General features: G+C 37.1%; 1 protein-coding gene across 4 annotated transcripts in view; it reads left to right on the top strand.

Moving 5' to 3' along the window:
• Positions 1-13,667, top strand: part of Slc9a9 (solute carrier family 9 member A9) — a 691,893-nt gene that overhangs the window by 138,592 nt on the left and 539,634 nt on the right. For all 4 annotated transcript variants that reach the window (XM_013159812.3, XM_063249139.1, XM_063249140.1 and 1 more), the window contains exon 2: positions 10,582-10,784. In XM_013159812.3, coding sequence (XP_013015266.1) covers positions 10,590-10,784 — 195 coding nt within the window. In that variant the 5' untranslated portion in view covers positions 10,582-10,589. The remainder of the gene's footprint in view (positions 1-10,581; positions 10,785-13,667) is intronic.

Below are 13,667 nucleotides of genomic sequence, written 5' to 3'. Positions count from 1 at the left end.
AATCTGGTATCACAAGCCTCTGTGTGTGTGTGTGTGTGTGTGTGTGTGTGTGTGTGTGTGTGTGTGCACATGTGTAGGTAAGAGAAGTGTAGTGTTAGCATGTTTACATTTTCTTGTTACACATAAGGAAGCCAACTCAGAGAAGTAGGTGACCTGCGGGTAATCAGTTGAGCTGTGCTTCAAACTGAGAACTAGAAAATGCATGTTCTTTCACCTATTTCACACAGTTAGCTCTGTAATAGTTATTGTTATGTAATAAATGTCTATTCCTTAGGAAGTTTAAAGGAATGGAAAAACAGAAACTTACAATTATAGAAACTTAGAGAAGATATATAATTCAGCTAAGACTGCACAAATCTTTGGCAAGAAAAACTATTTTGAAAATTAGCAATCTCAAATTTTTGTTCTAGTTGATGTCTCATCAAAGTCTGCTCATGAAGTTGGGGGTGGGAAATGGTTGGGAGTAGAGGTAATTGAGTCTATCTTTTAACCTGAAGCCTCCAAAATGTTTTACTATCCACAGCAAACAGTCCAACAGGGAAAAAGCAGTGGGAACCATCTTGAGAAATCACACCCATGCCAAGTAGCTGGAATTGCATTATCCCAGAGACAGTGATGAGGCTGACTTGGAAACGCCTGCCCCAGCATCAGGGAAAGCAGTATGGCAAGTTCAGGTCTTTCAGGTTTTAAATGCCTGTACTTGTCAGAATGGATATGGAAAGTACCGTAAATAGTACCTGTGAAAGGGATCGTGTATTCCCATGGTTTATGCAACACTGTCAGTTTTAACTAAATTTAATTTTTGGAGAAGACTCAAGGTAAAAATCACAAATTCTGTGTCTGGGCTCTCAAAACTTTGAAACTTCAGCATGAGCTCAACTCAGTGTGGATTATGATGGAATTCCAAGGTGACAACTTCATTGACAAGAATCAAGCATAGTGTTAGAAGACAATATTCCCTTCCAGTGTTGTTTGTAGACTAGCAGCATCAAATTACTTGAATACTTCTTAGAAAAGCAAACACATAGACCTTAACACTTAAACAGAAACTCTGGACCAGAAATCTGTGTCTTTAACAAAGGTGTTTTTTAATTAAGTAAATTTATTGGTACCTTTTAGGTATATATAATGAGCACATTCATCACAGGGAATTTATTCCAGGTGGTTCTACTACACTAAAGTTTGAGAGCTAGCTCACTATAAAAAAATGAATATGTAAGTCCTAATTTCAATTCTATTTTCTCTCCTTTTTTTTTTCTTTCTCACCTTATTACCCTCCTATGAGAGGGTCTGGGAGACCATCTCACCTTCATAGAATGTGCCCCTTTCCCAGTCTCCAATACTTTCTAATAATCACCACCACTGGAGACTGTTGTGTGACTAAACATGTGTTTAGTCAACATGTATATGGCTGGAGATCTCTGTTTTGTATTTCTCCTATCAACTTTTTAAAATGATGGCAAGAAAGTACATTAGCTATGAATAAATGGGTGGCTGAGATAGTTTCTAGAGAAAAGTTATCTATACTATCTTAGAAGTCCCAGAGTCCAATGGAAGATGTTGTATAAATGTGTATGTTTGTATGTACAGTATGTTCATGTGATATCTGGTGTATATCAAGAATAGATTGTGAACATAAAATATGATACTATGCAGAAATTCTGATGGTTTAGACTTCTGTCATTTCTTATACGACTCTATTCTACAAGAGGACAGAAACTTTGAAGAAGGCATCAGGGAAATCGTTTCATGGGCCACTTTCCACTTTGGATGATGAGAGACTCTTCCTGGCAAGTGTCACAGACTTGTGCTGGAGTTATGATGAAATTTTTTTTCTTCCTCAGAGCTAAGTGGATAGTGAGCTAGCACAACCCATAAACTATGTTCCTTTTAGCAACACCCACACTTTTCTTTAGTTCTCTGAATTTAGCAGGTTGGTGGGAAGGCAAAAAAAGAACAAAGACCCTAAATAACCACAAAGCATTATATATTTTTACTTTCATTTTCATCCCTGACTCATGGCAGGGTGAAATTAAGCCACTAAAAAAGAAAATATCAGGAAAAGCATTTAGAAATTTGAAATTCAAGCTCACACCATCATTCTTTAAAGTCAGTGTTCTAATAAAGACTATAACAAAATGGGATGGATTGGGGATAGGTGTCAAATCAATTCTTAAAAGTTTGAAAATGTAGTTAAAATCTGATATTTGTAAATATTATGTACAGTTAAACATTGCCCAGTAGTTTGCCTTTCTTGAATTGTTATTAGCCCTATTCTTTCTTTATTTTTACATCTGAATTATTAGGTCATAAGTTTGGAATATAATGATTTAAATAATACCATCACACACTTGCTGTATTTAAGGGTTAGAGTTTATCACTGTAAAAAGTCTTTTTTACTTTTTTATTTTATTTTAATTTATTTATTTTTGTCTTTTTGAGACAGGGCCTCACTATGCAGTTCAGGCTGGCCTTGAGCTCACTTTGTAGCCCAGGCTGATCTTGAAATCACAACAATCCTCCTAACTCAGCCTTCAGTGTGCTGGGATTACAGGTGTGTGCCATCACGCCTGGCTTCTCACTGTAAAAAAATTTAGTGATAGTAAAGAACATTCTTTCTTGACTTCTGTTTAATACTTTGCACTTCGAAATTCTACTCAGATATTCTAAATTCTTTATCATGTAAGTATAAAGTTTAATATAATGTTAACTTCCCTCTGTGTTTTCACTCTACCTTAATTCTTTTTTTTCTCCTTAAACAGTTATTTCCAAATGCTGATGCATTTGCTCCAAAACAACAAATGGTCCTATGACTAAGTTAATTCAGTTCTTCTTTTAGATTTTCTTGACAACCAAGCTGTCTCCATTTCTCTGCTGTGCCCAGGCCCTTCATTTGACTGCTGTTGGCCACTATCCCAAGCAGTCTGATGTTCCTCATCAGTACTAAGGTTTTTGATTTCTATATACTTCTTCCTAAAAGGTTGTCTTTTTCTCTGTCCAATGCACTCTTGCCCATCCATAAGAACCTCCTTTGTAAAAGATTTTACCAACATTTGGAAGGTGGGATTAGTTGATCTTTCCTTCAGCGTTCCTTGGAAATTTGTACAATTATTTGGGTTTTTTCCTTTAAAAAGTTTTAATATCAATTAAGATGCATTCAGCCACAAGTAACAGAAACTCTATCTGAAACAAATTTAAGTCATAAGAACATTTATTATCTCCCATAACTGGAAGTCCAAAAATGCATAGTCTTCAAGTCGGGTGGCTTTGGCAGCCTCTTTATCATTAAGACTCAGGTCTTTTCTTTTGCTCTACTCTGTTTTTCTCTCTGCTGACTTCCATGTCAGGCTGGCAGTCCCTGGAGTGGCCCAGGAGCATTCTGAGAATGAAGAAAGCATCCTCCCTTCTCTGGGTCCCTTTCTTTCTTTCTTTCTTTCTTTCTTTTTTTTTTTTTTTTTTGGTCTTTTTTGAGATGGGGTCTCGCTATGCAGTTCAGGCTGGCCTTGAGCTCACTTTGTAGCTCAGATGGTCTTGAACTCGCAAGGATCCTCCCACCTCAGCCTCCCAAGTGCTGGGATTACAGGCGTGAGCCACCACGCCTGGCTGGGTCCCTTTCTTAGAGTGTCAAAACTTCTTTTTCAGAACTAAAGATGGAGCCTGGGGTCTTGCACGTGTCCACAAAAAGGCTTCCACTGAACTATATTCACAGTTCTTGTCAAGACTTTTGTAAGAAGCCCTGGCTGAATTTCTTTCACTTTTTGTTGACTGAAACAAGGTCACAGAACTCATCCTAGAGCCAATTACCAGAAAGGAGGATAAGAACATCCTTAGAGCTGACAGATTAACTTAACCAGACATATATGAGTGATGGGTAGAAAGATTGGGCTTTAGGCTGAAAAGAGGATGATGCTGATTGACAATCAGTTAGCATCTGATACAACTACCAGGTAGAAATATAATTATTATAATTTTAATGCCCTGTTAATCAAGATTATTCTTTATCAGTGCTCCTTACACTGAGAATGAAAGAACTGCAGAATTCAGTTCTTCCACAGTCTTCATGAACTAACTAATTTGTTTCTGGCCCTGAAATTCTTCTGATACCATGTTATAATGCATACTTCTGTAATGATCTAACTAGACACATATGAATAGATGGGTATGTTGCCTTGTATACCTGCAGGGAAGCAGCACTCCTATAGAAACAGAATTGGAAAGGATCAAGCTGATGCTTTGCCATAGCAGGCATGTCACTGTATGTGACAGTGCATGGACACATAGTGTTAAGTAGAACCAAAGAGATTTTCATTGTTTTGTTCTAAAAGACCATTCTGAAATATAGTTTAATTAAGGTTTTGTTCTGCTTTACATCTCCTTTAAAAAGTTTCAGCATTCTGTAAGAATGATTTATCAATATGATGCAAGGAAGGAGCCAAGCATGATGGTATATGCTTCTAAAGCCAGCATTTGGGAAGGTGAGGCAAGAGGATCTCGTTTGAAGCTACCCGGGGTTGTATAATAAGCCCCTGTCACAAACAAACAAATGATAAAAGGGAAGTTGATTGTGAAACTTTGGCTCATTATTATAATAAGACACTTGTACTCTATTATTGGAAGGTAGGATTAAAGTTTGGATATGAGGAAAGGAGCCAGTAAATTAAGATATTCTGATATTGTTGTGATCTATATTTAGATGCTTACCCAAAGCCTCTTAATTTCAGAGGTGGAGCTTTTGGGAGGTAACTGGATCAGTCCACTGATGAGTTTAGTGTTAAATGTGATGTTGTGGGAGTGAAGCTCTGTCAAAGGAGGCAGCTCAGTGAAAGCACAACCTAGAAAGATACATCTCTCTTTGCTCCCTTGATCTCTTTGGTTCCTGTCTGCTATGCCATGAGCCGTTTCTCCTTTGCCACACCCCTCTGTATGCCACCTTGTAGCACATCTACAGGGAGCCAGCTGAAGTAGGCTGCAATCTCTATAAACTATAAGCCCAAATAAACCTTCCCTCCTTTAATTTGTGGGTATCTGATATTGTGTTACAGCAATGAGGGAAGTAGCTAAAACAAATATTTTAAGGAGAAGACTAATTTTATTCTTTTCTTTTGTAACTCTGACAAGCACCAGAGCAATACCTTTCATGTCTGGGGCATAAAAGCAGAAAGAGCACAATAATAGAGAAAGTGGAGTTTCATTTGTTTCCAATGTAGATAAAGAATTGAGAGGTGGTCCACAAAAGCAAAATTCATACTTGTAAGTGTTCCTGAGTATGTGTGTTCCTGAAGCTGTTTCTGCCTCCCCTCCCCCTTCTTCCTATCCTCACCAACATCGCAGTGACAATTATGTGTCCGGTATCTGTTGAATGGCAGTTACATTGAGAGCTCTGCCAGAGCTCTGCAAGGACAGGAGCGTCACAGTATTTGTTGTGCTGTTCCTTACATGCAACACTTAAAAAGGTTGTTACCTGAAAGATTACATAAAGGATCCTTTCTTCCTGACTCCAGGAGAGTATATAAACTTGAAGAAAGTTCAGTTGTAATTCAATCTTAAATATCTTTTCTATATGAAAAGGAGTCAAAAATAGTACAGTCTCTGCACTGAACAGTCTCACTGTATGTTCAAAGAAACAAACCTAGAGTCTGTGGAGCACCATAAACAACATAAGATTTGATAAAACTGGCTCTTAAAGTGTATAGTTCAAGCTCTAGGTACTTTAAGACCTCAAACATGAAGGTGCTTGGTGGGCACCGATTCTAACAGGGCACAGATTCCCCAGGTGGGACCTCAGAAGAAGTTAGGACAGTGAGTGCTTTAGAGATGAAGTTCTTTGCTCAGTCTCCACAAAGGGCTCATATGCTGTTGGAGGGAGATCACTGTTCCACAGAGAGCAGCCCTAAGTGTGCTACCCTAAGTATCCAGTTCCCAGCATTGAAGAAGCAAGAGATATAGCTGAAATAGAGATTCTTCCTGGAGAAGACAATGCCAGTAATGGGCAAGAGGGTGCATGCTATGTGTGTGGACACAACCTGGGGTCGGGGCTATGCATATATGTACTGCATGGGTATTGCTTTGTGGAAGCAGCTTTGGTCTTCTCTCTCTTGGAAAGTATGACTCTGTTTTCATGGTTTAGCAATGAGAATAGTGGTTTTGTGCTGATAGACCACAACAGCCAGTCTCTTTTTTTCCTTCTGTACAAAAATGCCTGATTCTTTCTTTGTCTTGTAACCTTGAGTGTGTATAAAAACACCCCCTTCTCATTAGAATCCCCCGAATCTTCCATTATCATATAGTGTTGTGCTACTGTGCATCAGTTTGGCATCCTATATTTGTGTCAACTTATGGCCAAACACTGAATTTGGCTATAAAAAGCATTAGGAAGCACTGTGGGCAAATGCCTGGCCTTTGACAAGTAACAATTTTCCAGTCTTTGCTCCTGTGGCAAAGGTACACAAATGAGCATCTGGATGTAACAACCAGTGTACAAAGAGGCTGAGGTTTTTCCCACTGACCTTCACAATCTGCCAAGACATTGATTGTTCTCATTGCTTTGGATTTGGGGGAAAATAAGGGCCAATGCTTTTTAGCTTTTGTGTTAAGTTGAGCTTCTAACACTGGATGCTGAAAAAGATCATTAAATTGATTTAGTGGAGTGAAATTATTTGAGAGGTATTGCGGAGGGACCCTGAGGATTCTGGAATAGCTGTCCGTCCTTACGGACAGGGAGAAGAAAGAAAGGCTGAGCAGGAGTTCTTTAGGCTATAGCAATTCTAAGAAAGGTTATGACATGACCGTGGGTCATGGTTGTCCTTCAGAGGAGTCTCTATCTCCCTGCCTTATTAGCCCTACAATGTTTAGTCATTGCCTGAGAATGGAGGGACGGTGGTGATGAACTCCAGAGCACATGAGCTGAGACCACTGATCAACTGCACTTATCATGAGAGATTTATCTGAGAGGTGCACTTTAGGACTAATGTATCTGGCCACTTTTGGATGCATGCAGCTCATCCATTTACTTCTGTCTGCTTTTTGAAGATTGGGACCAGAGATAGTGCAGAGGGCCAGAGAGAACTAAGTTTTGTGGCCTTGGTGAATTTAATCACATTAAGGCACTAAATATTATGACAAAGATTTGGTTTTCCCAGTTGAAAAATAACAATGGATACTTCATGTTGTAAAAATAAATGACTCACCAACTGGAAGTTTTGTTTGTTTATTTATCTATTTATTTGTGTTTGGTTTTTTGAGACAGAGTCTTGCTATGTCTTACAGGCTGGCCTTTAACTCACTGTGTAGCCAAGGCTGGTCTCGAACTCATGATGATCCTGGGCTTCTAGCTGGGCTTCTAGGCATGCACCACTAGGTCCAGCATACTGACTGGAAATTTTAAGTGTCATTAATATGGATTTGTTTTTCCATTCAGACCCCATGCTAATACTACCTTTGACTTCTCCTTGTATCTCTCTTGAGTAAGAAAGAGTGGTAACAGTATCATTCATAGTGCTTGCTGAATAATTTTTAGGACGTAAATGTTTAAAAAGTGGTATTCTTACACAAGCACCCCAAAACACTTGGAATACCAATGATGCATCTTCCTACTCTTTCCTAATTCATTTCATTCAACAGGGTTCCTGGAGGTTCCTATTGCTCAATGGAAAGTTACATATTCAGGGAAAGCTACAGGTCTGTCACTTATTTTTTTCTTGCCTACAAAAGTTAGGATAGGGCTAGGGGTTTAGCTCAGCAGTGTAAGTGCCTGCCTGGCAAGTGTGAGGTCACAAGTTTGATCCCTGGTACCAAAACAAAACAAAAAACAAAAACAAAAACAAACAAAAAAAAAACCCAGGATATAACACATTCACTATTATGGAAGAATGGGCCAAATACTGAAATAAGAATGAGTAAGATAAAGTATTCTTGAAGGAAATCTGTTTTCATTCTTACCTGTCACTCTAGTTCTTCATATTGTTGCCAAAGTGACCATTTTTATGTGAAAATCTTGATTGTTTTACTCTCTTGCCTAAAATCTTTCAATAGTTCTATATTACCTTTGGGTTAAAAATCAAAACAACATAGCAGAGACATTTATTTGTGACCTGGCCTTAATTCCTTACCTATAGCCTACACAGTCTAGCATTTCTCTTTTCTCTCTCCATTTATTTTATTTTTACACTACAAGTATACACCAGATGTCTGAAGTCTCTCAGTATATACACTGCATTAGACTACCATTAATGATTACTAACATAGAAACACCAACACATCAATATCAATGACTATACATTAGAAATTAATTTTTCATGCAGTAGCCCAGTGTAAGTATCCATGATTCATAGACAGCTTTCCTCCACCTGTTATCTCAGGGACTCAGGCTATTTAAACTTAGAGACTCTGTCTACTTTATGATTTGTCTACTTTAAGATTTAAGATTTGATTTGTTTTCATCCAATTAATACAAAATAGAAGAGAGAAAAGAGTGGTAACAATATCATTACCTACTTCAGTGCTGTAGCCCAGAGGGAGTCACGTGTCACATTTGCTTGTATTCTGTTTTTGATAACTGGCCAAATGCAAGACAAGCAGAAAACAAAGACTAGGCTTAGCAGTCACTTCCCAACAAGAGTCCCACACATGGAGAGAGTGAGGTCCTGGTGGACTTACAGCTGTTTGTTATTACATACTGCCACTCACGTGTGCAGCTGGCATTCCAGGTTCTTCTCTCATTCAGTTTAAGTAGGCAAATGTCATGTGAACTTTAAGAATCATCTGAAGTTTTGCATAATTCAAAGGGCCTCAGAGTGTTTCCTCTCCATAACACAGTGTTTCCTAGCTGTCGGAACATGTGTTATGCAGTATTATTGTTTGCAAATCTGTTCAAGTATATAAACTTGAACTCCTGTAGAATCAGGAATGCTGTTTTGATTTTTAACCCAATCAGGAATGAGATTTTTTTTTTTTTTGAGACAGTTTGCTATGCAGTTCAGGCTGGCCTTAAGCTTACCTTGTAGTCCAGGATGGCCTCAAACTCTCAACAATCCTCATACCACAGCCTCCTGAGTGCTGGGATTACAGGCAAGAACCACCATGCCTAGAGGCACTGTATATTTTAAATCTATAAAATTCTGGCAGAAGACATGAACCTAACAAACGTCTTATTAAATAATGGAAGCTTATTAGGTCATAGTGATTCATAGATCATATTAGATTCATGAGAAACATAAAACTTTAAAATTTAATGTTTTAAAGAATGAACTGTGGATTTTTTAAATCACAAAATGCGTACATTGACCTTAATTTTAAACTGAGACCTATTAAGGCCTCTAAAAATTCTGTTTTTTAGTAAATCCCTCTTTAAAAGGCTCACAATTATCAGATTACAATGAGCAACTTGATAGGTTTTTCCTTGATGCAGTCGAAAATCAAGGGTAAAGAAAAGAAAAAAGAAAAAGGCCTTTATCGTAGGCATGGGAGGGCTGAGGTAGAGTGCAAGATTCCGTCAGGGCAGACAAAGAGGCCGCGAGCTTTTATTCAGTTTGACAGGGGGTGGAGTTTGAAGGGGCGGGCAGAATGATGTATTGACAGCTGATTGGGAGAGTGTTGGTGTGCTTGAAAAGTGAGAAGTTTGATTTTGGGCTTGGAAGGAGAACGCAGAAGTCAGTGTTGAAGGCAGGCACTGTGCAGTGCCACGTTGGGAAGGAGCCTGGCAGCGCTTCACAGGGGCGGAACCCATCACAACCTAACAAGTTTATCCATTTAAAAATCAAAGATTATCACTTGGATTCAACTCACCATGAAAAGGACTGTTGTATCATTAGAATGCGTTTGACTGTAAGCAGAAAGGTGACTCAAATTTTTGTGAAAAATTAGAGAACGTATTATGTTGCATATCAAAAAATCTAAAACTACAACTAGTGTAGCTGTGAATATGGTTGGTAGGTTCAGTGGCTCAAAGATATCATCATGTAGGAGTTGAAGTCTGTGAGTGTCTCGGTCCTACCATCTGTATGCTGACTGTGTCCTTGAATTAAATTCCTTTATGGTGCCAAAATGCCTGATAGTAAAAATGGATAAAATACTGCCTTGGTCCTGGAGACACACACAACACAGAGAGAGAGAGAGAGAGAGAGAGAGAGAGAGAGAGAGAGAGAGAGAGAGAGAGAGAGAGAGAGAGAAACAAGACACCTGCTTAACCTCTTACCATAGACAGGGACTATAAATGCTTCCTTTTAACCTGGAGGAACTAATTTAGATATGTGCAGAGCTGCAGAGCGTAAATATTCCATCCCCTGATTGGTTAGAGTAGCTTGTTTCTATCATAGAAAGATTTTCTTGACATTCTTGGATGGGTTGTACAGGTATCTTTTCTATATAGAATTTATGGTCTTATAGGTAGAAAATACATGCTGACTATTGAAGCAGTGGTATACAGTATTAATGATACATTCCACTGAGCTGGTATCCATGAGCAAATGACCCAACTCTTTGCCTTAGCAGTTCTAAAATTTCCAAGTCATACATTTAAAAGTATGTAAAAGTGGACATTTTATGTTGCCTTCCTATACTGAAATTATTTATTCTTTACTTTAGGTCTCATAATGGGATTAATTTTACGATATGCCACAGCACCAACTGATATTGAAAGTGGAACTGTCTATGACTGTGGAAAACTGAACTTCAGTCCATCAACTCTTCTGGTTAATATTACTGACCAAGTTTATGAATATAAATATAAGAGAGAAATAAGCCAGCATAACGTCAATCCTCACCAAGGCAATGCCTTACTTGAAAAGGTAAGGATCCTGTGTGCTCATACATTTTTTTCATATAACAATTTCATCGTGTATGATCTTCTCATAAGAAAAGCATCTATACAAATATATGTCCTTTTCAATGCTGTAATGTTATGATTATTTTGTCAACTAGTAGATATACATTGAATTGTCATCTTACTATATAGTAATAAGCTCAGTTGTCAATATTCCCAGAAATTAGGACAGATTTTTAATATAATTATTTTGCAAGCTAGAACTTTTTAAGCTTTTAAAGAGGTAACAAAAACTTTAGCAACTCTGTCTTTTTTCATACTTGATACAAACTTTCACATGTCTGTTTTAAGTGTCTTTGTATACATTGCCAGCTGGTTATTTGATTCAAATCTCCCTTAAGCCAAAAATAAAATAGAGAAGAATACACAAAAAATTCCTTTGTAAACTTGATCTGGGAAGACTGGCTTTCATGTACCAACACAAAATGTTGCCCTCTTGGCTGTGTGTAAATATATTGACATACAGTCAATCTCAAGACCTCTTGGCTCTGTAAATTTATTTAGGGAATTTTAGGATTAAAAAAAAAAAGAAGGCAAACCTGTGGATAATTTGTCTTTTAAAAATGATTTAAATTTAATGTTGTAGTTCAGTGGTAGAATATTCTTCAGTACTTTGAAGCTCTAGATTCAATTCCCAACAATGAAAAACAGTTTTATTACAAATTTGTGAACAACTTCTGTTATAAGAAGGAAAACTTTCCTTCACCTTCAGGACTCAAGATGAGAGATTCAGTGATGGATTGAATTTTACCACTTTTATATCTTACAGACTTATTTTTTAATTAAACTTTTCTTAGAACTTTTCTCTCATTGCTAAATGAGAGAAATAAAATACCCAGCACCCAAAATTAAGCAAGAAAATATTTGTTTAGCTTACAGTTTGTGGGGGTTTCAGTCCATAATCAGCTGGCTCCAAGTCAGGGTGGTATATGGCACAGGGGTAACATTACAAGGTGGCAAGAAACAGTAAAAGCACAAAGAGCAAAACTGGGTAGATCAAGCCTCTTTTCCTCTCTTGTATTGCCAGCAGGGTGGAGGTAGCAGTCAATAAAATCTGCCTGCCCTCCTCTTGCACAGGCTCAAGATGTTTACAACTGAGGGAGGCTTAGTTAACCTTCTAAACTTCTCAAGTTGACACAATGGACAGCCATTGCAAACTGTTTAGTAATTTTCCATTTTGAGAGACTTTGTTATAATACTAACCAAAATCAGAATTACCTAGAAAAATGAATTCAAATACACAAAAAATAAGTTAAGTAATACATTTCTGAAATAAATAGGAGTAACTTCTAGGAGTTAAGTTTTGGATTATTTTTCCATATGATTCTTTTTTTGTATATGGGTAACAGATAGATACTTCTTGATAAGATGTTAAATTTAAAATGACCCGGTAATAACATAGGGATTTAAATATACTCTTTAATCTTAACTTTGATTGGTGCCTTGCCATAAATTGTTTCTTTCCTCACTCTTTTACTCACTTTTATTTATATTTCTACACAGTACTATTTTTCCAAGCAAGTTAATCTTACAAAGATGCTGATAATTATTTCTGTTGATGTAGCAATTTTGTTCTCTATCAGGATAGCCAATGCAAGTCCAATCAGAAATTTTGATATTGTGTATTTCATATATTGATTACTTTATCAGCAGCCAAAATCAAGTGTTTGCTTTTGAAAAACTAAGGCAAGAAAAGAGAAAATATTTAAGATTCTGAGTCACTCTTGACTTCAGTTATTAATTCTACACATAAAATGGCTCTATAATTTTCTAGATAAACTTCTAAATCTTGTAATTCTTTGAGTGATAATCAGTATTTTCTGCTTCCAACATTGCAGGCTGAGATTTGGTGACCCAAAACTCAGAGAAATCATTCTCTCCTTGTGGATGGAGAAAGAGGCACCTACTGGCATGTTTGTTATAGTAGATGCCTTTAAGTGGAAAAAAAGAGAAGGATTTTATTTATAAATAGATGGAGCATGTCTTACCTCATATATGTTGTTTATGGTCCAGTAATGGTGGTCACAGGTTGGCAAAAAAAAGTGGACAGTCCCTGGACTTTCTTTTGGGAATCCTCTGTAACAGGCAATGATTTATATCAGTCAACTGATTAATCTACATTCACTTATTGTAAGTCTTATAAGGAAGTAATGTGCATTGCACAGTAATGTAATCCCCCTAAATTCCTTTAACTTCCTGTGCCACTATTTTTTAATTTATTTTAACCGATACATAAAAAAGCACACAAATTTGCATGTTAATGGACCGTTGTATGTTTTTACACATGTATACCTTGTATAATGTTTATATCATTTTAAACATATCAATTTTCTCTTTTATCATTTCTTTATGGTGAGAATAGTCAGAATCTAACTACATAATTGTTTTCTATACACCCGATTGTACAGTAGCACAGCAGAACCTTTACTTTTATCTCACTGTAATTTAGTGCCCTCAGTGAACCTCCCTTACTCACTCTCAACTTCTACAAGATCAGCTTTCTTAGTTGTAAAGTAGAGAGACTAAAATCTGTTTTGTAGGACTGTTTTAGTTTAAATAAGACAATGGATACAATGTGCCTGCCCAACAAGGAGCTTGGGTTGTACTATTACTACCGTACTACCACTGCCAAAGTCACTGCCACTTTCACTATCAACACTAATGCTATCATTGCTCCTGCCACTGTTTGAACCCTTAATATGTGTAAGCGATTAAAAAAATGTGTCTGTTTTATTTATTTAATATTCATTTGGTGACATAAAACTAATGTGCAATATATGCCTGTAAATAGTAAAGTTACAAATTGAAACATTTGGATTATGAGGACCGTAAAACGTTACAGATTGTC

This window comes from Cavia porcellus, unplaced genomic scaffold, assembly GCF_034190915.1.
Source record: "Cavia porcellus strain 051 isolate PalLab524CR breed Dunkin Hartley unplaced genomic scaffold, mCavPor4.1 scaffold_5, whole genome shotgun sequence".
In the NCBI taxonomy this organism is placed as follows: domain Eukaryota; kingdom Metazoa; phylum Chordata; class Mammalia; order Rodentia; family Caviidae; genus Cavia; species Cavia porcellus.
This window is presented reverse-complemented; position numbering and strand designations above follow the sequence as displayed.